The 24,872-nt window shown below is 41.7% G+C and overlaps 1 protein-coding gene across 1 annotated transcript; it reads left to right on the top strand.

Annotated features, from left to right (window-relative positions):
• The first annotated feature begins 331 nt into the window (after positions 1-331).
• Positions 332-24,529, top strand: WBP2NL (WBP2 N-terminal like). Its single transcript, XM_045875984.2, has 6 exons — positions 332-393; positions 15,494-15,602; positions 15,863-16,004; positions 16,207-16,299; positions 20,960-21,070; positions 23,857-24,529. The coding sequence occupies exons 1-6, from the start codon at positions 332-334 to the stop codon at positions 24,294-24,296; spliced, it is 957 nt and encodes a 318-aa protein (XP_045731940.1). The 3' UTR covers positions 24,297-24,529.
• The last annotated feature ends 343 nt before the right edge of the window (positions 24,530-24,872 follow it).

Below are 24,872 nucleotides of genomic sequence, written 5' to 3'. Positions count from 1 at the left end.
CGTGGGCAGCCCAGCAACCATGCCTGGGCTACCACGCAGGAGCCAAGAGGACAGGTGTGGATCCAGGAGGCCACTCACTCAAACCTCTGCGCTCCAGGGTCAGGGTCAGTTCCCTGGGTCTGCTCCCTTCCCGCTCAACCGGCATCTCAACGCGGACACTGCCTGGTTCTCCGACCACCGCCCCTCACGTGACCAGCCCCTTCGCCCACTCACCCCCCACCCTCGTCCTTGCGCCATAATCTCCGCCCTCCCTTCAAAGCCCCGCCCCCCGGCTTGGCGCAGGCCCCGCCCCTTCCCATCGGAGGGGCGGCAGGAGGGGGCCTGGAGAAAGATGGCGGTGAATCAGAGTCACACCGAGAACCGCCGCGGGGCCATCATCCCTTTTGGCGAAAGGTGCCTGAAGGGAAGCCGGGGGGCGGGGAGGGGTGCTGTCAGAGTCGGGAGGAGACCGACGGGTGGGGGGGCGGCTTGCAAAGTCTCGGCCAATCGGAGCCTTTCCCGCCTTTTCCGGGCGCCGCAGGCGGAGCCCCGTCCCCGCCTCTGGAGCGCGCGTGCCCCGGCGGGCGTTTAAGGGCTCAGAGGTGGCAGAGGCTGGAGCGCGTGGCCTCGCTCAGGTGAATGCGCGGGTGCGCGGTGCGAGGCGCTCGTCGCCTCAGAAGAAAGGCAGTAGTGCGGTGTCGCGCCGCCCTTCCGGGTCGCGTGCAGCTGCCGTTGGGAGCGCGAGACCTGCGCGGGGTGACGGCGGCCGGCGTGGGGGAAGCGGTGGGCGCGCCCCTCCGGTGCTCCCGGAACACGGAGGCGGAAGAGGCGGGAGTGCGGACCACTCTGAGGATCCCGCGCCGTCGGGGCCTCGCCTCGCCCTCAGAACCTCCAGAAGCCCGCTTTCTGTTCGCCCGACGGGGTGGGGGGATGGCTGCCCTTACTTTACGTAAAGATGGGGACCAGACCCCTAGGGAGGAGGACGCTGGCTGCGCGGCTCTTCGGGGTTCGCGCGGTGGCTGTGCGCGGGGCGGCGGGGCCCGCCCCTCGCTCCCCTGCCCACCTCACGCCTCATCGCCACGCCGCTCCTCTCCTCGGTTCCTCCCTCCAGCTTTCCAGACTCCTGCGCGGTACCCCCAGCAGTTCTTCCTTAGGCTCCCGTCTCTGCTCCGACTGGCCCCCCGGCTCCTTTGCTGTCGGGTAGCGGTGAGATCGACACCCCGTGCTGTGTTCCAGGGAGACTGCGCGTTTGTCGGAAAGATCCGCTAAGACAGGACCGAGTGCTGATGTCCAGATCTGTGTTCTCTGCTTCCTCCCCCAGAAAATGTTCTTGACAGATTCCCACGGGCGGTGGAGGCCGTCCGTGTTCCCCTGTAGTAGGAGATGATGGCCCGCCACTCGGACCGCGAGGTCTCCCTGGTCCCCGGCCTAGAGTGCCGTGACCTGGGTGCAGGTGGCTCTGCGCCCTGAAGCCACTTCTGATCTGGTGTCTGGGCATCTTCTCGCTCAGCCTCGGGTCTGTCTGTCTGCTTTTCTGTGTGTGGGTTGGAGGCAGGGCATGAAGCATGTTTTAAAAAATTGTAGCAGAAACACCGATTTTGTGGCCCTTTGAGCTATCTTGATGGGGTCCATTCTGTGCTCATGAATGCTTAATCATCGCCAAACACTTGTAAGAGCTTTATACTCATCACTGCTCTATCTACAATGAGGATCAGTAGTATTTCCCTTATTTCTCAGGGAATTTCTCAAACTGAAACAGAAGTAAATTGCTTAAAATCATATGGCCAGTGCATGTGGGAGAGCTTTGATTGGGGTTTGAACTTCTCAACTCCAGCTGTCGCTCAGAAAGGAAAAGGACTGCTTCTCTGCCTTCTCCTCCTCAGAGAAGACCCACCCTGTCAGTGCTCTGGCTTCTTGTGTAGAAACGACCATATTTCTTTATTTTTATTTTATTAATTTTTTTATTTGAGCATAGTTGATTCACAATGTTACGTTAGTTTCAGGTGTACAACATAGTGATTGGACTGCTCTGTAAGTTATGCTATGCTCACCATAAGTGTAGTCACCATCTGTCACCATACAATGCTATTACAGTATCATTGACTGTGTTCCCTATGCTGTACCTTTTATCCCTGTGACTTATTTTCATTCCCAAACTGGAAGCCTGTATCTCCCATTCCCCTTCACCCATTTTACCCAACCCCCCAAGACGTTCCCTCTGGCAACCATCTGTGTTTATTTTGCTTTTTGTGTGTTTATTCGTTTTGTTTTTTAGATTCCATGTATGAGTGAAATTATATGGTATTCGTCTTTCTCAGTTTGATTTATTCCACTTAGCGTAATACCTTCTGGGTCCATCCATGTTGTTGCAAACGGCACAAATCCCATCCTTTTTTTATGGCTGCATAATATTCCTCTGTGTGTGTGTGTGTGTGTGTGTGTGTCACATCTTCCATATCTAATTTTCTATGGAGGAACACTTATGTTACTTCCATATCTTGGCTACTGTAAATAATGCTGCAGTAAACGTAGGGGTGCATCTATCTTTTCAAATCAGTGTTTTCATTTTCTTTAGGTGAATACCCAGTAGTGCAATCACTGGATTATATGGTATCTCTATTTTTAATTTTTTGAGAAAGCTCCATACTGTTTTCCACAGTGTCTGCATCAGTTTACATTCCTGCAGACAGTGCACAGTTTCTCCACATCCTCTCCAACACTTACTTCTTGTCTTTTTGATTTTAGTCATTCTGACAGGTGTGAAGTGATCTTTCACTGTGGTTTTGATTTGCATTTCCCTGAAGATGAGTGATGCTGAGCATCTTTTCACGTGTCTGTTGGCCATCTGTATGTCTTCTTTGTAAAAAATGTCTATTCAGTTCCTCTGCCCATTTTTTAATAGGATCGTTTTGGGTTCTTTTGGTATTGATAGAAACTACTTTAAAGAAATAGGTTGAGGGTGCCTGGGTGGCTCAGTCGTTAAGCGTCTGTCTTCGGCTCAGGTCATGATTGCAGGGTCCTGGGATCGAGTCCCACATCAGGCTCCCTGCTTGGCAGGAAGCCTGTTTCTCCCTCTCCCACTCCCCCTGCTTGTGTTCCTGCTCTCGCTATCTCTCTCTCTGTCAAATAAATAAATAAAATCTTAAAAAAAAAAAAAAAAAAGAAATAGGTTGAGAAGGAGAAGATTGATTGTATTTTGACTTCTTTTGCCTATTCAGAATACATATTTGAGAAATTCATCACACTGTAGCTGTGTTCTGGGGAGGTTGTTGTTTTTTTTCCCCAGCTAAGTTATAATTGTGCAGATAGGGCTCTACTGGTAAATAGGGAAGACACTGAGTTTTCTTTTTTCAACCAATATTCTAAAATTGTACAGATAGTACCATATGTGCTTATTGTAGAAAAATTAGAAAAAAAATTAAATTCCAACATCCAGTGCTTTTTACATTTTGGTATGTATCCTTCTGCACTTCCCTCCATGGAAATATATGCAATACCCCCACACCCGAGACTGCTTTGTAATTTGGTTTTGTTTTTTTTTTTTAAGATTTTATTTATTTATTTGACAGAGAGAGACACAGCGAGAGAGGGAACACAAGCAGGGGGAGCGGGAGAGGGAGAAGCAGGCTTCCCGCAGAGCAGGGAGTCCAGTGCGGGTCTCGATCCCAGAACGCTGGGATCACGACCCGAGCTGAAGGCAGACGCTTAAAGACTGAGCCACCCAGGCGCCCATGCTTTGTAATATGTTTTCCTCACTTACCAATGTATTGGGAATGCTCTCCAGTATCAATATCTACATCATTATTTTTAATAACTGGTATTCCAGTATGCATGAATCTTTATTTAAGCCCCTATCCGGGATGTTCAGGGTGTAATTTGTCATTGCTTCAGTGAACACTTTTGACAACTTATCTTTGCCCACCTGTCAAAATGGTTCTTGGGGATATGTTCCTGAAAGTGGAACTGTGGAATCAGAGGGTCTAGACTTTTTTAAAAAGATTAAAATGTATTTTAAAAAAATATAAAAATTCAAAGATATTTTAAGTTATACAAATGTATATAGAAATATATGTTTTTGCAAAGTCACCCTATAGAATTATATCAGTTTATATTCCTCTCAATACTCAGAGTGGCCATTTCACCACACCCTTGACAACACCTGGTGTTAAACTTTGCTATCTCTGCCAATTTGAATAATTGAATCTTGAAAAAAATTTATTGGTAGTGAATTTATTTTTTTCCTAAGGTTGTTGGCTATTTGTCTTTGATAAATTTTCTTTGTAATTTTTACTAAGTTGTTCATGATTTTGTGTTTGTGCGCGGTAAAAAACATAAAATGAAATTTACCATATTAGCTATTTTTAGAAAATAGAAATTATATATATATTTAAGGTGTACAACATGATGATGTGATGTACATATATGTACTGAAATGATTTCTACAGTCAAGCTAATTAACATATCATCTCCTCACACAGTTACCATTTTTTTGGCGTGATGCCTGTGCCTGATATCTACTCTCTTAGCATATTTCGTGTTCAATATATCTTTTAAAAAAAAAAGATTTTACTTATTTATTTGACAGAGGGCAAGAGAGCACAAGCAGGGGAGCAGCAGAGGGAGAGGGAGAAGCAGGCTCCCCACCGAGCAGGGAGCACGATGTGGGGCTTGATCCCAGGACCCTGGGATCGTGACCTGAGCCGAAGGCGGAAACCCAACTGACTGAGCCATCCAGGCGCCCTTTCAATATACTCATTAAGTGTAGTCATCATGCCTATAGTACATTGGATCTCTAAACTTATTCATCCTACATAACTACAAATTTATACCCTTTGACCACCATCTCCCCATTTCCCCCATTCCCTGAGTCCCTGGTAACCACCATTCTACTTTTTGCTTCTATGCATTTGACTTTTTTTTTCTTAAGATTCTACATATAAGTGAGATCATACAGTATTTATCTTTCTCCGGGTTATTTTAGTTAGCACAGTGTTCTCAAGGTTCATTCATGTTGTAGCATGTGACAGGATTTCCTTCTTATGATTGAATGATACATATATATAAATACCACATCTTCTTTATCCATTCATCCATTGACTTACACGTAGGTTGTTTCTATATCTTGGATATTGTGAATAATGCTGCAGTGAATGTAGGAGTGCAGGTATCTCTTTGATATCCTATTTTCATTTCCTTTGGATATACACCCAGAAGTGAGATTGCTGGATCATATGGTAGTTCCATTTTTATTACATTGATTGATATTCATATGTTGAACCATCCTATGTTCCAGGAATAAATCCCAGTTGGTCAGGTATATAATCCTCTTAATGTACTGTTATATTCAGTTTGCTAGTATTTTGTTGAGGATTTTTGCTTCAGTGTTTTTCAGAGATGTTAATCTGTAGTTTTCTTGTCTTGTAGTATCTTTTTCTAGCTTTGACATCAGGGTAATGCTGGCCTCAGAGAATGACCTTGGAAGTGTTCCCTTCTTTTCAGTTTTGGGCAGATTTTCAGGAGGATTAGTGTTAAGTATTCTTTCAATGTTTGGTGAATTGTCCAGTGTAGCTCTCTGGTTCTGGGCTTTTCTTTGCTGGGAAGTTCTTGGTTACTGATTCAATCTTTTTACTTATTATTGGTTTGTTCAGGCTTTCTATTTATTCATGAATTAGCTCCTGGGAATTTATCCATTTCTTCTAGGTTATCCAATATGTTGGCATACAATTTTTCATAATATTCTCTTATAATCCTTTTTATTTTTGCAGCATCCGTTGTAATGTCCTTTCTTTCATTTCTGATTTTGGTAATTTGAGTCATCTCTCTTTTTTTAATTAGTTAATCTAGCCAAGGGTTTGTCAGATCTTTAAAAAAAGACAACTTAGTTTCACTGATTTTTTTTCTGTTGCTTTTATATTCTCTCTCTTATTTATGTCAGCTCTAATCTTTATTTCCTTCTACTAGCTTTGGGTTTAGTTTGTTCTTTAGTTTCTGGAGGTATAAGGTTAGGTTGTTAACTTGAGATCTTTATTCTCTTTTATGTATGCATATACAGATAGAAACTTCCCTCTTAACAGTGCTTTGATGCATCCCATAGTTTTGGCATGTTGTGTTTTCATTCTTATTCATTTCAAGGTATTTTCCAATTTCCCTTGAGACTTTTTATTTGACCTATTGGTTATATAAAAATGTGTTGCTTCATTTCCACATATTTGTGGATTTTCCAGTTTTCGTCATGCTATTGATTTCTAGTTTCATTCCATTGTAATCAGAAAAAATACTTCAGATGATTTTAATTTCCTTGAATTTGTTGACTTGTTTTGTGGCCTAACATGTAACCTATCATGGAGAATGTTCCATGTGTACTTAAGAACATTGTTGAATCACCATATTGTACACTTGAAATTAACACAACACTGCATGTTAATTATACTTCAATAAAAAATAGTAAAAAATAAAGTTAGTCTCTTGTAGATAGCATATAGTTGGATCTAAAATTGTTCATGTTTTGGAAGGTTCATATATCAGAATCATTTCTTTAGCTGGGAACCTACTTACAAATTATAGATAAAAAGTATGTGAAGTATGTGAAATCTTTGCATATTTAGTAGCAGTTACTTAGAGCTCAATGCATTATAAGGATATTAACTCAAATTCAGATGATTAACTATTGGAGCTTGAATTTTTGGTGAAGTTCTTGTTAGTGCTGGAGACATAAGGATATTTGATATCCTTAACCAAATGGTGCTGTGAAATTTCATTTGCAGTTTTTACCTCTTTTTTAGAAATTTGTTGTCTCCACATTATAACATTTATCAACGTGGTGAAAATTCATTCTTTGTTTCACTGGACTATACTTTCACTGAAATTTTGCAGTCAATATGCCATCCTTGTAGGACAGTGGTTCTCAGTCTGGGGTGATTTTGCCCCCCAGGAGACATTTTGGTTTTCACAATTTGGGGTGGGGGTGGGCTACTACTGATATTTGGTGGGGAGAGGCAAGGGATGCTGCCAAACAATCTACAAAGCACAGCCCACAACAACAAATAATTATCCAACCCGAACAGTCACCCAGTGCCAGGATTGAGAAACCCCATGTGTTATATGCTGACCCAAGGGCATGACAGAATGAAATTGCAGAGTACTCCTACCTCCTGAATATTTCAACATGTCTAGAGCCAAATTTATGTCCCTACTTCCCAATAAGCTTCTTTTTCTGACTTCCCTATTTCTTTAGAGGTAAAAATCACCTTTGATTTCTCATGACTTTTTTGTCTCCCAGATCCAATGAATTACCAAACTCAGGGGATTCTTTCTTCACAGTCTTTTAAATTTGATTAATTGATTTATTGAGGTTTTATACTTAATATTATAAACCCGCTTTTTTACTGAGGTAAAATTCATATAACATAAAATTTGCCATTTTAACCATTTTAAAACGTACAATTCAGAGGCTTTTAGTATATTCGCAATATCATGCAATCACCACCATTGTCTAATTTCAGAACATTTTCATCACCCCAAAAGAAACTGTACCTATTAAGCAGTCACTCCTCATTCCTCATTCAACCTAGCTTCTAACAATCTCTGATCAAAAGTACAACCAGAAAGAAGATAATAAAGCAATAGAGGAACTGAACAACACTATTGGACCAGATTGGCCCTAACAGACATGTGCAAAACCCTCCACCCTTCTTTCTTCTTTAGTCCATTTTGGTTTTTGTCTCTAGGAATTTATCTGTTTCAAATAGATTATCTAATTTGTTGGCATATAATTGTTCATATATTCGCTCATAATCGTTTTTTTTCCTATAAATTCTCTGATAACATACCCACTTTTATTTCAAATTTTAGTAATTTGGGTTTTCTTTCTTTTTTTCTTAGTCTAGGTAAAAGTTGGTCAGTTTTGCTGATCTTAAGGGATTAAGTTTTGGTTTTAGTGATTCTTTTGTTTCTAGTCTTTATTTATGTCCACTATAATCTTTATTATTTCCTTCCTTCTGCTAGCTTTGGGTTTTGTTTGGTCTTGTTTTTCTAGTTTCCTAGTGTGGAAAATTAGATTATTGATTTGCTCTTCTTAAAAAAATTGCAAACGGGCGCTTGGGTGGCTCAGTCGTTAGGCGTCTGCCTTTGGCTCGGGTCATAGTCCCACGGTCCTGGGATCAAGCCCCGCATCAGGCTCCCTGCTTGGCTGGAAGTCTGCTTCTCCCTCTCCCACTCCCCCTGCTTGTGTTCCCTCTTTGGCTGTCTCTCTCTGTCAAATAAATAAAATCTTTAAAAAAAAAATTGCAAACATTAAAACCTATAAATTTCCTTCTTAAGCACTACTTTTGCTACATCTCAAAAGTTTTGGTATGTGTGTTTTCATTTTTATTCATCTCAAAGTTTCTAATTTCTAGTGATTCAATTCTATTTTCTAATTTCACTTGTGATTTCTTTTTTGACCCATTAGTTAAGAGCATTTTGTTTAATTTTCACATATTTGTTAGTTTGTCAGATTCCCTCTGTTATTATTTATAATTTCATTCCATTGTGGTCAGAAAAGATACTCAATATGACTGCAGTCTTCATAAATTTAGTGAAACTTGTTTTGTTGCCTAACATATGGTCTGTCTTACAGAATGTTTCATGTGTATTTGAGAAGAATGTGTATTCTACCTTTGTGGGTGAAGGTCCTTATATGTCAAGGTCCTTGACTTTTATTAGATGCATTCATGTTTATATTTGTAATGTCTTTTTTTTTTTAAGATTTTATTTATTTATTTGAGACAGAGAGAATGAGAGACAGAGAGCATGAGAGGGGGGAAGGTCAGAGGGAGAATCAGACTCCCCGCTGAGCAGGGAGCCCGATGCAGGACTCGATCCCGGGACTCCAGGATCATGACCTGAGCCGAAGGCAGTCGCTTAACCGACTGAGCCACCCAGGCGCCCTGTAATGTCTTTTTGATGATGGCCCTTTTATCATGATATAATATTGCCTCATAATAATTTTTGTTTTAAAGTCTTTTTTTTGATATTAGTATAGCCACTGCAGCTCTTTTTTGGCTACTGTTTGATGGAATATCTTTTTTCATCCTTTCATTTTAAACCTATTTGTGTCTTTGGAACTAAAGTAAGTCTTTTGTAGACAGTGTATAGGGAATCATATTTTAAAAATGTATATTTTGCTAATCTCTGGCTTTTAATTGGAGAGTTTAATTCATTTACACTTAATGTAATTATTGATAAGGAAGGATTTAACTTCTGCTCCTTTGCTATTTGTTTCCTGTATGTTTCAATTCCTTCATTAATGCCTTCCTTTGTGTTTAATAGACATTTCCTAATATACTATCTTGATTCCCTCCTCATTTCTTTTACTGTTTATATTTTACTTATTCTCTTTGTGGTTGTCCTGAAGATGACATTTAATGTCTTAATTAACAATCTAGTTCAAATTAATACCAATTTAGTTTTTTAATTTTTTTATTATTTTTTATTTTTAAATATTTTATTTATTTATTTGACAGATATATATAGAGAGAGCACAAGTAGGCCGAGTAGCAGGCAGAGGGAGAGGGAGAAGCAGGCTCTCTGCTGAGCAGGGAGCCAGACGTGGGGCTTGATCCCAAGACCCCAGGATCATGACCTGAGCCAAAGGCAGCCGCTTAACCAACTGAGGCACCCAGGCGCCCCGACACCCAATTTAGTTTTTTTAAAGATCTTATTTATTTACTTCAGAGAGAGAGAGAACAAGTGAGAGAGAGAGAGAGAGAGCATGAGTGGGGGGGCGGGGGTGGGCAGAGGGAAAGGGATAAGCAGATTCCCCACTGAACAGGGAGCCCTACACAGGGCTTGACCCCAGGACCCTGGGATCGTGACCTGAGCCAATGGCAGACACTTAACTGACTGAGCCACCCAGGTGCCCCAGTACCAATTTAGTTTTAATTGTATGCAAAAAATTCGTTCCTGGGGCGCCTGGGTGGCTCAGTCGGTTAAGCGTCTGCCTTCGGCTCAGGTCATGATCCCGGGGTCCTGGGATCGAGCCCCGCATCGGGCTCCCTGCTCCGCGGGAAGCCTGCTTCTCCCTCTCCCACTCCCCCTGCTTGTGTTCCCTCTCTCGCTGTGTCTCTCTCTTTCAAATAAATAAATAAAATCTTTAAAAAAAAAAAATTGGTTCCTATATAGCTCTGTCCCTTTATACTGTTATTATCCCAAATTACATCTTTATACATTGTGTACCCATCACTATAGATCTACAATTATTGTTTTATGCAATTGACTTTTAATTCATATAGGAAGAAATGAAGAGTTCCAAACCAAAAGTACATTAATACTGACTTTTATATTTACCTATGTATTTAGCTTTACCAGTGTTCTCTGTTTATTTGTATGGGTTTGATTTACTGTCTGTATCTTTTTATTTTTATTTATTTTAATTTTTTTAGAGAGAGGTGGGGGAGGGGCAGAGGGCGAGGGGAAGAGAGAATCCCAATCAGGCTCCACACACAGCATGGAGCCCGATGTGGGGCTCGATTTCACAGCCCTGAGATCATAACCTGAGCTGAAATCAAGAGTTAGACTCTTAACTGACTGAGCCACCCAGGTGCCCCTTTAGTGTCTTTTTATTTCAGGCTGAAGGACTTCCTTTGGCATTTCTTACAGTTCAGACCTATTAGTGATGAACTCTCAGTTTTTGTTTACTTGGTAATATTTTAATTTCTCCTTAATTTTTGAAGGATGGTTTTGCCAGATACAGAATTTTTGGCTGACAGATTTTTTTTTCTTTTTAGCACTTTGTATACATCATCCCACTACCTCCTGCCTCCATAGTTTTATGGGTTTTTTTTTTAAGATTTTATTTATTTGAGGGGTGCCTGGGTGGCTCAGTCAGCTAAGCATCTGCCTTCGGCTTGGCTCATTGTCCCAGGGTCCTGGGATCGAGTCCTGTGTTAGGCTCCCTGCTCAGCGGGGAGTCTGCTTCTTCCTCTCCCTCTACTCCTCCCCCCACTCATGCTCTCTCTCTCTCTCTCCTGCTCTCTCTCTCAAATAAGTAAATAAAAATCTTAAAAAAATTTTTTTTTAAATAATAAAATTTATTTGAGAGAGTGAGAGAGAGCACAAGCAGGGGGAGGGGCAGAGGTAGAGGGGCAAATAGACTCCATGCTGAGCAGGGAGCCCGACGTGGGGCTTGATCCCAAGGCCCTGGGATCAGACCTGAGCCAAAGGCAGCCACTTAACCGACTGAGCCACCCAGGTGCCCCTGCCTCCATAGTTTTTTATGAGAAGTCAGCTATTTGTCTTATTGAGGTTTCTTTGTACATGGTGATTCTTTTCTCTTGTTGCTTTTAAGAGTCTCTGTATTTGGCTTTCAGCAGTTTGATTATAATGTGTCTTGGTGTGGATCTTTTTGAGTTTGTCCTAGTAGGAGTTTGTTGAGCTTGGATATGTAGATTCGTGTCTTTCATTAAATTGGAGGCAATTTTGGCCATTATTTCTTCAAATTTTCTTTATGCCCCCCTTTTCCCTCTCTCCTTCTGGCAGTCTCATTATGCATTTGGTTGTAAGCTTGATTTTGTCCAACAGGTCTGTTAGACTCTGTTCATTTTTCTTCATTCTTTTTTCTTTGTTACTTGGGTAGTAATTGTTATTCCTTTTTTTTTTTTTTTAAGATTTTATTTATTTATTTGACAGAGAGAGACAAAGCGAGAGAAGGAGCACAAGCCAGGGGAGTGGGAGAGGGAGAAGCAGGCTTCCTGCTGAGCAGGGAGCCCAATGCGGGGCTCGATCCCAGGACCCTGAGATCATGACCTGAGCTGAAGGCAGACGCCTAACGACTGAGCCACCCAGGCGCCCCAGTAACTGTTATTCTTAATTGACCTATCTTCAAGTTCACTGATTCTTTCCTCTGCCTGCTGAAATCTGCCATTAATCCCAGCACTATTGAATTTTTCATTTTACCTATTGTAGTCTCCACCTTCAGAATTTCTATTTGGTTCATTTTTCTATTTCTGTCTCTTTATTGATATTCTCTTCTTTTTGAGACATTGTTCTCATTATCTCCTTTGGTTATTTAGACATGGTTTCCTTTAACTTTTTAAGCATACTTAAAATAGTTTATTTAAAGTCTTGATCTAGTGGGGTGCCTGGCTGGTTCAGTCAGTAGAGCGTGTGACTCTTGATCTTGGAGTTGGGAGTTTGAGCACCACGTTGTGGGTGGAGTTCACCTAAAAAACAAACAAACAAACAAACAAATAATGTCTTTATTTAGTTAATCCAATGTGTGGGCTTCCTCAGGGCAGTTTCTATTAATTTGATTGTCTAATGTTCACAGAAGAACATATGGGCTATACTTACTTGTTTCTTTGCATGTCTCGTGATTTTTTGTTGTTGAAAACTTGACATTCTGAATATTATAATTTGGCAACTCTGAAAGTCAGATTTTCTCTCTTCCTCAGGGTACTTTGTTGCTGCTTGTTGTAGTTATTGTTTGTTTAATGGCTTTTCTGAATTATAAATTTTGTAAAGTTTGTACTCTTTGTCATGTGTGGCCACTGAAGTCTCTTGTTAACTTAGTAGCCAACTAGTGATTTGACTATTTCCTCATATATCTAAACCCAAAACCAAAACCAAAACAAAACGAAAACCCCAAAAATAAAACAAAAACTTCCCGCTTTTGCAGATGGGGTCTACTTATGTGTTTGGAGCATGTTTTTGTCACTCAGCCAGGCAGTTTATAGCTCTGTCTTAGCTTTCACTTCCTGCTTGAGCAGAGCCTCGTTGTCAACCAGAGGTAAAAGTTTTGGGCCTTCTCAGTTTTCTTCTGAGCATGAATCCAGCCCTGTGCAGATATGCACGTGGCTTTCTAGATTCCCATGAATATGGTCAGAGCTTTTCAAAGCCTTTATTCCCTAAAGCATCTCATCAGCCTTTCCTCCCTAACTTTTCAGCTTTGTTTGTTTGCACTAAGTGTCATCCTTTGCCCCAGATAGCAGCAACTAATACATTTACCTTGAACTGTTTTTGACAGATGCACCCTGGGTAGTCACCTGGGTAGTTCCTGAATTAGGCACATACCCTTTGAGCCAGCCCCTCAGGGAGCTACCAGACAAGTTAAAACAACCACAATTCTTTGAGAATAAGGTGTGTTCTGCTCCCTTTGGTACTTGACACCACACTAGGAATGTGGGTTATTTTTAAGGCTGTTGCCAAACTGGGGATTGGGGGATGGTACCAGGATAAGTTAAAGTGTCACAAAGCTCTCTTATTGAGACTCAACTATTTTGTCTTGATTAAACATTCTCTTAGTTGCTATAAGGTTTTGATTAGATTCCAGAGTTCGGAACTGAGTTTTGGAGTTCCCTATTTGTTTTAAGATTTATTTATTTACTTGAGAGAAAGAGAGAGAGGAGGCGCAGAGGGAAAGGGAGAGAGTGTCCCAAGCAGACTCCTCACTGAGTGTGGACCATGACTCGGGACATGATCCCAGACCCTGAGACCACAACCTGACCCCAAACCAAGAGTCTGACACTCAACCGACTGCACCAGACAGGCACTCCTGGAGTTCCTATTTTTCCTGACATTTTTGCTGGCATCCTATATTTTCTTTTTTTTTTTTAAAGATTATTTATTTATTTATTTATTTGAGACAGAGAGAATGAGAGAGAGAGAGCACATGAGACGGGGGAGGGTCAGAGGCAGAAGCAAGCTTCCCGCCGAGCCAGGAGCCCGATGTGGGACTCGATCCAGGGACTCCAGGATCATGACCTGAGCCGAAGGCAGTCGCTTAACCAACTGAGCCACCTAGGCGCCCGCTGGCATCCTATATTTTCATTGTATCTTAAAAAGCCCTTTTTATCAACACACCACCACCCCAGTTCCGGTTCTTATCACTGCACATCAGGAATATTTTAGGGATTCTTTTTTTTTTTTTTTAAGTAATCTCCACACCCAACATGGGACTTGAACTCATGACTCCAAGATCAAGAGCTGCATGCTCTACTGACTGAGCCAGCACAGCACCCCTTAGGGATTCTTAAAGTGGTGCCTCTGATATACCACCACCTCCTTGATCATGTGACTAGCCTGCTGCAAGAGCTGCAGCTCACAGTTTCTTCTTGCCTTTTAAATGGTGTCTCCAATCTCTAGTTCCAGCATGGCTTTCCAGCTCTATCTCACTGCTCTCCCCGCGCCCCCCTCACTCCCGTGCTGTTTTGATGAATCCACACAGGTAGGCTGCTCCCAAGTGTGCAATTTGCTTTCCACTGCATACCTCCATTGATGCTGCTCTCGCACCTCCATTCATGCTGTTTGTTCCCCATCTGGATTGTCCCCTACCTTCACCTCTGCCTACGGAAACACTATTCATATCTTAAGAATCAACTCACACTTCAACCTTTCTGTAAAGTCATTTTTAATCACTTCAACCAAAGCTAATCTCCTTCCACTAAATTGCTATGACATTTTTGTGCCATTAATGTGATGTATGTCATATTACTGCTTGCATTATTATCTATAATCCTGTTTTCATTCATTCATTCTTTTGATAAATATTTAGTAGCACCCACTGTTTGCTAGGGCTAGAGTGGAAAGACATTGTCCTTAATGATCATTAGTTAAGACATTGAACAAATAAGCACATATCTATTATAATAATTACTTAGAAAGAGAAGAAACCCAATAGGATTCTGTGAGTGAGAATAGGATGAGTCCAAGTTTCTCAGGTTAATAGTGAGGGAGAACATGACAGGTAGAGTGAACAACATGCCAGAGGAATCTGGAGCACTCTGTGTGCCTTACCGTCTCTGTAAGAGTTAGGGAAACATTTCCATTACCACAGTGCTTAATACTTCCTGCACATAAAGAAAGAAATTAATGAGTAAACATTAAGAAGAAGGTCAATTTTAGGGGCGCCTGGGTGGCTCAGTCGTTAAGCGTCTGCCTTCGGCTCGGGTCATGATCCCAGGGTCCTGGGATCGAGACCCACATCGGGCTCCCTGCTCTGCGGGAAGCCTTCTTCTCCCTTTCCCACTCCCCCTGCTTGTGTTCCCTCTCTGGCTGTCTCTCTCTCTGTCAAATAAATTTAAAAAAAAAAAGAAGAAGGTAAATTTTATAAGAAAAAAAAGAACCTGGGGCGCCTGGGTGGCACAGTCAGGTAAGCCTCTGACTCTTGGTTTCAGCTCAGGTCATGATTTCAGGGTCCTGCGATCAAGCCCCATGTAGGGCTCCCCACTCAGCAGGGAGTCCGCTTCCCCTCTCCCTCTCCCTCTGCCCCTCCCCCTGCTTGTGCACTTTTCTCTCTAAAATAAATAAATAAATCTTTAAAAAAAAAAAACCCAGTGATAAAAGGGAGAAGAATAAGTGAACAGTCAGAGAATAAGATCGTTTAATTTTCTTTCTGTTTCAATAAAATAATGGCAGTAGCACCAGCAGCTAACATTTATTGAGTGCTTACTCCGGACTAGGACTGTGCTAAGAGCTTTATATGTGTCATTTTATATAACTTCTAAATTGTGTTGTGTCTGCCCTTTCTTTTCTGCAGTATCTTGGCTCAGTGTCAGGATGTAGAGCTCTCCTTTCTACAGCAACCGGAGGGATCCAGTCTCTTCAGTGGTACAAAGAAGGGAACACTGTTTCTCACTTCATACCGGGTAATTCTACTTCTACTTTGATCGGATTAACTGCACATTTGTTTTCCTTAAAATGGAGAGAGGTTAGACATTGACTTTCAAAGTGTTTTAAAACATTCACACTTTTATGATTTTCCATGTTGAGGAATATGGAAGAAAATGGGTGATGTTTCTCAATTAGGCCAGGATGTCAAAGCAGCCTTGACCTTAGAATTGCTCTGCTATGTCTCAATCTGTGGACAAACTGCATTCCTTCTCTGAAATTTCTTTCCTTCTCCTAGGTGATCTTCGTGACCTCACACACAGTCAATGACTCCATGTTTTCTTTTATGATGCCATTTGATCTAATGAGTAACTGCACCATCGAACAACCAGTCTTTACCTCCAACTTCATTAAAGGAATCATTCAGGCAGCTCCAGATGGTAAGTGTTCCCCTTCAGAAGTGTTTTGTTGTTTTTTTTTTTCTCAAAAGCTTCCAGAAGGTTTAAGATTCAGACTTGGCTCATGCTGGAATTTAAAGAAAGCTGCCCTGCTCCTTTGGGTAGTGCTTCTCTCTCTGTCTGGGGCAGTCCTCTCTGGCCAGCGGTGCCAGCATCTTAGTGAGTGTGCCATTTCTTCCCCCAGGTGGCTGGGATGGACAGGCTACTTTTAAATTAGCCTTCAGAAAAGGAGGTGCCATCGAATTTGCCCAGCTGATGATGAAAGCTGCCTCTGCTGGTGAGCAATGCTAATAAAGATACTAAATGCCTTGGGGTTTTGAGGCCTGTGGAATTGAAATAGTACTGTCACCCCCCGGGTCAAGACTTTGGCCTCTGTGGTCAGGAAGTTGGTAGCTGCCCATGTATTCAGCAGGCATTTCCTGAGCCTCCCTACTATGGGACACGCACCATACCACATGCTGGGAGCAAGATTATTCAGTCCCTCCGTGTCTTAAAGGAGTTTGCAATCTACCAGGAGCTTATACTCAGACACCTGAATGACTGATTTTACCTGATAATCTTTTGTCCATTTAAATGCTGGTCTTATATCACTGAGTAGTCTCATTTTCAGGTCAGGGAGCCCCAGTTGCCTGAGCTCTTCTACCTCTGTCATGCCTTTTTGTCTTTTCTCCTCTCTGGCTTTTCCTTTGCTTCTCTTGGGTTTAGTTCCCATCTTCCATGAGAAGAGGGAAGAGGTATTGTCAAGCACTACAGCACTGATCTAACGTATATACCAGATAACTCTTTCAGACTTTGAATACAAGTAATCCTTTTATGGGGCACCTGGCTGGCTCAGTCGGTAGAGCATGTGACTCTTGATCTAGGGGTTGTGAGTTCAAGTCCCATGTTGGGCATAGAGCCTACTAAAAAAATAAATAAATCCCTTAATGATATATTTTTATTTAATCTAGCCTCATTTCATATCCCTACTCTCTCACCTTTTGTACTCCAATCTAACTAGACTTCTTTGTGCCTTGTTCTCTCATCTCTGAGCCTTCATGCTATTTGTTCTTTATGGGTAATTTTTTAAATTAATTAACTAATTAATTTATTTATTTATATTTTTAAAGTAAACTCTATACCCAATATGGGGCTTGAACTCATGACCCCAGGATCAAGAGTCACATGCTCTACTGACTGAGCCCACCAGGTGTCCTGAAATTTGCTCCATCTGGAATGTTCTTTCTCTTTCTCCCTTGCCTCCACCCCCAACTCCAATCTAGTTGAGATGAACACAATCTAGTTGAGACGGACATAGGCAAATATGCCATAATAGAGACATGGACAAAGTGCTGGGGACACAGAAGGATGGAATGAATTTTCTAGCTCAGAAGACTGACTAGATCATGATGCTATAAACCATGGTTAAGAATACAAGAGACAGTCTGAGTTGGAGAAGAAATGAGTTCAATTTTAGATATAATAATACTAACATTTAATGAATGCTTACCATATAGTGGGCAGTGTTCCAAGCCCTTTACATGTGTCAATATCTGTAACCCTCACAAAAACTTATGATGTAGCTACAATCATTATCCCCAGTTGATAACAGGGGAAACTGAGGCAGTGATGGTTATACAGTTTCCCAAGGCTGTCCAGATAGACAGTGATGGAGCTAGAATCTGAACCCTAAACGTCTTCTCGCTCTTTTTTTTGAACTTTTTATTTTGAAAAATAATCATATCTATGGAAAAGTTGCAAGAATATTACAACAAACTCCCATGGACCATTTGTCTAGATTCACCCATTATTAACATTTTCCCACATTTGCTTTATCTTATTCTTTTTAAATTAAGCTTTTATTTATTTATTTGACAGACACAGCCAGAGAAGGAACACAAGCAGGGGGAGTGGGAGAGGGAGAAGCAGGCTTCCTGCGGAGGAGGGAGCCCGATGCGGGGCTCGATCCCAGGACCCTGGGATCATGATCTGAGCTGAAGGCAGACTCTTAATGACTGAGCCACCCAGGCGCCCCTTTGCTTTTGTTTTTACTGAACTATTTGGGAGTAAGTCACAAAGATCATTTCCTTCATTCCTAAGTATTTAGGAGCAAGGGTATTCTCTTATCTACCCTCAGTCTACTTACCAAATTCAGAAAATTTAACATAGAAACAATGCTATTATTTAATATATGGTTTATATTCAAATTCAAATGATTAAGCCATTACTGTTCCTAATTCTAATAGCACACTTTTTTTTTTTCCAATAAGGATCTAATCCCAGATTACACATTGAATTTAGTTGTCCTACATCTTTGGTCTCCTTTAATAAGGACTCAACCTTTCTTTGTCTTTCTTGACATTGACATTTTAAAGAGAATACAGGCTTATTATTTTGTAGAATGTCCCTTAATTTGGGTTTGTCTGTTTCCTCATGCTCAGATGCAGGTCATGCATTTTGGCAGGAATACTGTATTAAGTGATGTTGTATTCTTTTGATCCTATACTCTTAATTCCTGCATCTTATTAAATGTGAGGTACATCGGAATGCTAGTGGCCAGTGGATGTGCAGCTCGGAGCTCCAAAGATGAACTATATCTAGAGACTGATTTAGAAATCCTCAGCACACAGGTCATCTCTGGAGCCATGTGAGTAATAGGATCATTCAGTGACTTAAGGATGGTATTCCAAGGGTCCTCAACATCTCAGGGATGGGTAGGGAGGGGTGACCGAAATGAAGATTGCAAAGGGGCTGACTGAGGTAGGAGGAGAATTGAGTGAGTTTATTATCCCAGAGGTCAAGGAAGGAAAGTTTCAAGCATTACTGAGTGGTCATCTGTCAGCTGCTACAGAGATGTTTGATAAAATTAAGACTGAAAAATGTGCATTGCATGTGGAAATTTGAGTTTGTTGGTGGTCTTAACAAGAGAGAAATGCTAAAGAAGACAGGTGGCAGTAAAGCCATATCTAGGAAATTGAGGAGTAAGAAATTTTTTACTGTTACCTTTAAGATACAGTGCAAAGATATAAAGGCCAAGGAGTTCACACGCCGTACCCAACCAACAGCTCATCGTTGTCCAAAGAACAGACAGCATCTGGAAGCCTGACACTGGATAACAAGGTGTCCTGGCAGACAGAGCATAGCTATGTGGAACCCAGAGTCAGGGGACACTTGGAAGTCCAGCTCCTCTTTGCTACAGATGTATGCAGAACTCAGAATAACTGCATACTGAGTCTTGAATTTACTCTTATTTTTGGCCTCACAGTACTGATGGGGGCTTATTTTTAGGATTATGGACTAAGAATCAGGCAATGTGTGGGGATCCTCTTTGTGCTCTCATTAAGATCTGTTCCTTGGCCTGCAAAGCTACAGAGTCCCAGTAGTTACATAGCTACTTGGGAAGAATTTAGGCAACTTATGTGAACTTGGCCCAATGTCTGGGCCTATTATGGGTCTGATTATATCATGGCTTATGTGTGGGAGCCTACCCCCACTCCCCCAGTAAGAGTCAGGGCTTGTGAGATGGGCTTCCTTGAGGCCTTTAGAATTAACTACCCATCATGCTTCATGATCTGATTCTTTGACACTTTGCAGAAGTCCCTTCCCCTCTGCAGAGCTGACTTGTTGGGGCTCTTTGATTCTTGTTTTTACCAAATATATATTGAGTACCTATTGTTTGCCAAACACTGTATGAGATAATTGAGAACACAACAGTGAACAAGGCGTCATAGTCCCTACCATTGTTAAACTTACAGTCTAGTGAGAGTCATATAAGAAATAAGCAAACAGAGACGCCTGGATGGCTCAGTCATCAAATGTCTGCCTTTGGTTCAGATCATGATCCCAGGGTCCTGGGATGGAACCCCGCGTTGGGCTCCTTGCTCAGCGGGTAGCCTTCTTCTCCCTCCCCCTCTGCCTGCTGCTCTGCCTACTTGTGCTCTCTCTCTCTCTGTCAAATAAATAAATAAAATCTTTAAAAAAAAAAAAAAGAAGAAATAAGCAAACATAAATTAATAAAATAATTACTTCTGGGAAGAATATGAATAGGATATTGAAAAGGAGGATAATGGGGTAAAGCGGACAACTTTAGATTTATAATGAATTAGTTAAGATAATGCTAGCTACTGAAACAGATAAACTCCAAATTATCAATAGCTTAAGTCAATAGATATTACTGCTTATGTAAAGGACAATCAGCAGGGGTAAAAGGGGGCTCTGAACCACATAGCCCTTTAGGGACCCAGGGTACTAGGGTCTCTGCCATCTTTAAAGCATGGCTTCCACAGCCCCCCTGGATAGCCAGCAGAGAGGGAAAGAGAGTAAAGATTTCACCAGGGAAGCTTGCACCAGGGAAGACCTGGAAGTGGTGTACATTACTTCTGTCATATGCCATAGGCCAGAAATTAGTGTGGTAGGCTGATAACGGTTCCCAAAGATATATCCATGTCCTAGTCCTCAGAATCTGTGAATGTTGCCTTGTTTGGAAAACGAATCTTTGCAGATGTAATTAATTTAAGGATCTTGAGATGAGGAGATTACCCTGGATTATCCAGGTCAGCTCCAAATGCCATCACAAGGGTCCTTATAAGAGAGATGCCGAGGAAGATAACAAGAAATGCTTTCTTTCTTCTGTATCACATTGCCATTACATTGGTCTTTAATGGATGTATCTTGCCAACTTGATAGAATCCTCACTTGGAAATGTTTTCTGAATGTTTTTTATGGTAAGTGCTATGCTAGGCCCTGAATAAGCACAGACAAATAAGACACAATCTCTGCCCTCAAGAAGCATACAGTTCAGGACAAGGGAGGTGTATATTTTTTATCTTGTATCCTGGGAGCGTTGTTGGACACACATGTAAGATGATGGTTGATAATTAATTATTTGGTTGATAGCTACTGTACATCTGACTTAAAAGGATTAAGAAGTCCTTATTTTGCCAAACTTGTCTTCTCAGCTGCCAGAGGAGTTCCACTTGGAAGTGTAAATTACTGGTTCAGCACTCCAGGACTGTATGTAGTTACTGGGCAGGGGAGCATGATGTGCTCCCAACAGATGCCTTGTCCAGGTAAGGAATGGCAGGGAAGTTCTTCTTGGGAGGTGGAAAAGTATGCCAGGGGCTCAAAGATCCACTCATTACTAGTTTGCCTCCAACTCTGCTACAGGAGAAACAGGAGAAGTTTAGGGAATTGGAAAATAGTTGAGTCCATGACTTCATTTCTAGACTGAAGCCCAGTGGCAGGTCAGCAAGTGACTGGGCTTCAGTTTCAGGCTTACTTTTAATTGTAATGTACACACATACGGAGCATACCTGGGAAACCCTGTTAGCGGAAACAGTCACTTCCTGCTTATAGCCTGAGCAGAAAAAGTGTGCTCTTCCCCACCTCCCCCTTCCCATTTCACACAAGTATAGCCATCATGCTTGTGCCATGCCCTTCATCCTCACTGAGGACTCCAGCTTTATGCCCTGTGCCCCTTAACAGTTGTGCCTGTCCACAGTGATTCTCAAACGTGGTCCACAGCCTACAGGTGGGCCACAAAGGGTCTCCTAACAGGCTGTCAACAGGCCCCAAAATGTAGCCCTTTCTTGAGTTCTCCTTGAAACATGACATTACATGTCTACCAGCTTTTAGTTTTGTACACAACTGATGTCACAAAATTACATCTTTATAGTTGTGTACCTAAAAATATAATCTAATAATTCTTTTAAATGCATTCATCTCTTAGAGGTGCCTGGGTGGCTCAGTTGGTTAAGCCTCTGACTCTTGGTTTCAGCTCAGGTTGTGATCTCAGGGTCGTGAGATCGAGCCCTGTGTCAGGCTCTGTGGTCAGTTTGGAGTTTTCTTGAGATTCTTTTCCCCCTCCTCCTCCCTCCCCTTCTGCTCCTTCCCCCACTTTCATGCGCTCTCTCTCTCTTCTTAATAAATAAAAATCTTTAAAATAAATAAATAAATGCATTAGTCTCTTAAATTATGTAGAAAACAAACAAAAAAAATGGAATTACAAGCCATTGGTAGAAAAATACTAGCTTTTGTAATTGTCTAGTGATTCACCTTTACTGAGATCTTTAGTTCTATAAAGATGGCTTTAAATTATTGTCTGTTGTCCTTTCACTTCACCCTGCAGGACTACCTTAAGCACTTCTTGCCCTGCAAGAATGAACTTCAGCTTTTGTTTATCTGGGAACATCTTCATTTCTCCCTCACTCTTGAAGGAGTTTGGCCAAATAGAGGATTCTTGTTTGACAGTTTATTTCTGGCCTCTAAAGTTTCTGATGAGAAATCTGCTAATTATCTTATTGAGGATACCTTGTATGTGATGATTCACTTCTCTCTTGCTTTCAAGATTCTCCCTTTGTCTCTGTCTTTTGAAAGTTTAATTAGAATGTATCTCAGCGTGTGTTTCTATAAGTTGATCTTACTTGAAGTTTATTGAGCTTCCTGGATGTTTATATTCATGTTTTCATCAAATGTGGGAAATTTACAGTCATTATTTCTTCAAATATTTGCTCTGTCCCTTTTTCTCCTCCTTCTGGGACTTCCACAGTATGTATGTTGGTCTGCTCGGTGGTGTTCCACAGGTCCCTCAGTTCACTGTTCTTCAGTGTTTGGTTGGGTTGTTGTTGTTTTTTTTTTCCCTATTCCTCAACCTCTACTGTTTCCATTGTCTTATCTTCAAGTTAACGGATTCATTCTTCTGCCTACTCAAATCTGAATTTGAATCCCTCTAGTGAATTTTTCATTTCAGTTACTGTACTATTCAGCTCCAGAATTTCTTTTTGGTTTCTTGTTAAGTTTTCCACCTCTACTGATATTTGTGTTTGATGCATACATCATTTTCTTGACTTCCTCCACATTTTCCTTTAGTTCTTTGAGAATCTTTAAGACCATTCTTTTAAAGTTTTTTCTAGTTAGCTGAAACATAAATATGTATTACAGCAAAATAACTTGACAGTTGTCCATTCATTGACTCAGTTAAACCACTTTGGAAATGTAGCCAAGAAAATAAATAAAGCCCAGGTTTATTGCAATGTGAATTAGAAAGTTGGAAACGGGGTGCCTGGGTGGTGCAGTTAAGTGTCAGACTCTTGGTTTCAGGTTAGGTGGTGATCTCAGGGTCCTGGAATCGGGTCCACCTCGTCTTCGAGCTCAGTGTGGAGTCTGCTTAAGACTTTCTCCCTCTCCCTCTGCCTCTCCCCCCTCCTGTGCTTGAGCTCGAGCGTGCTCTCTCTCTCAAATAAATAAATAAATAAAATCTAAAAAAAAGAAAGTTGGAAACAACATGCTCTCCTACAGCAGGGAAATTAAGTAGCACCTATCCATGTGATAAAATATTGTCCAACTTTTAATGTATGAAATATGTTAATAATATAAAGAAATTTTTTACAATGTCAAGTAAAAAGAGCCAGATAAAAAAATGTGTGGGTGTTATGATTGTGATTGTATAAAAATATTAACAGAGCTCCTACAAAGAAATACACCAAAATATTAAGTTTTTGTCTTTGAGAGTGGAATTATAGATGACTTTTAAAGTTCATCTTTTCTCTATTTTCCAAATGCATATTCCCATTGAACATGTATTACTTTCTTCATACTCAAACAAAATTAAGTAAATTATATCTATGAGCACAACTATAAGTAATATAGAGATATAACTGTAGGGTTATTTTCATGTTAATTTGAACCCCTCCACAACAGGAAATGATAAAACCTTCATCTTGTGGTGGCTGAAGGATCTGGCTTTAGCATTATTCTGCCTGAATTCTCTTCCTGTGTCAGTTTGCTTCTTCCTCCTTCTTACCTACTCCTTGTCCACTCTAAAAAATGCGTAACTGATTTTTTTTTTCCTTCTCAGCATACCCATTTGTTGTCTATGGAGCCCCACAGGCAGGATACGGAACCCCACAAGTGGGATACGGACACCTGCAGGCAGGATACGTACCCTCACAGGCGGGATACAGACTCTCACCAGGGGTGTATGGAAGCCCACAGGTGGGATACGGACCCCCACAAGCAGGATATGGGTCCCCACCTGTGGGATACAGACCCCCACCTGGGGTATATGGAGCCCCCCCAACAGGATACGGACCCCTACCAGCTGGAAATGAAGCTTCACCCACTGCAAATGAAACCCCACCTGCTGCAAATGAAGCCCCGCCTCCAGGATATGAAGTTCCACCTGCTGGAAATGGAGCTGGGTCTAGCAGATTTATGGCAGCCCAGCCTGCTGGATATGAGCCTTCTCTCCCCGCTGCTTCGTCTTCTGTGGCCCAGCCACCATCTTTCAGGAAATAACCCTTGAAGACTCACCAAGCAAAGTGGCACTCAAGAACCAAGGTCAGGACAAGAAGGCGGACTCAGGTATGTGATGAAAGGCGTGTCTGAGGTAGTGTGGCACCCTGAGGAAGGGCAGTCTTCGCGGGAGGATAAAGCTTTACTTCCATGCCTAGACTTTAGAGGCTGAGTCAACTCTTGATTAGATGGGCCAAAGGAGAAGTAGAATTAGAGCTAATTCCCTGATAATTTGGTTGACATTGGCCTGCATTTTTTAACATGTGAGGGTGGAAAAAGCTTCCCCGCCTTTCTCCCCTCCCCTCCACTCAAGAAACATTTATTATGCTGTTTGCTAAAATATGTTAGAAATATCAAGTTGGGGTGCCTGGGTGGCTCAGTCATTAAGCGTCTGCCTTCGGCTCAGGTCATGATCACAGGGTCCTGGGATCGAGCCCCGCATCGGGCTCCCTGCTCCGTGGGAAGTCGGCTTCTCCCTCTCCCTCTGCCCCTGCTTGTGTTCCCTGTCTCACTGTGTCTCTCTCTGTCAAATAAATAAATAAAATCTTTAAAAAAAAAAAAGAAATATCAAGTTGAACA

This window comes from Mirounga angustirostris, unplaced genomic scaffold (genome assembly GCF_029215605.1).
Source record: "Mirounga angustirostris isolate CCGP_5_RB_7025 unplaced genomic scaffold, mMirAng1.0.hap1 SCAF_5, whole genome shotgun sequence".
Lineage (NCBI taxonomy): Eukaryota > Metazoa > Chordata > Mammalia > Carnivora > Phocidae > Mirounga > Mirounga angustirostris.
This window is presented reverse-complemented; position numbering and strand designations above follow the sequence as displayed.

Bases quoted from the DNA above. Each gene is read 5' to 3' on its own strand.
- WBP2NL (XM_045875984.2), top strand. From the start codon at position 332: ATGGCGGTGAATCAGAGTCACACCGAGAACCGCCGCGGGGCCATCATC. The intron at 16,005-16,206 runs GTAAGTGTTCCC...TTCTTCCCCCAG, and splicing joins CATTCAGGCAGCTCCAGATG to GTGGCTGGGATGGACAGGCT. The intron at 16,300-20,959 runs GTGAGCAATGCT...TTGTCTTCTCAG, and splicing joins GATGAAAGCTGCCTCTGCTG to CTGCCAGAGGAGTTCCACTT.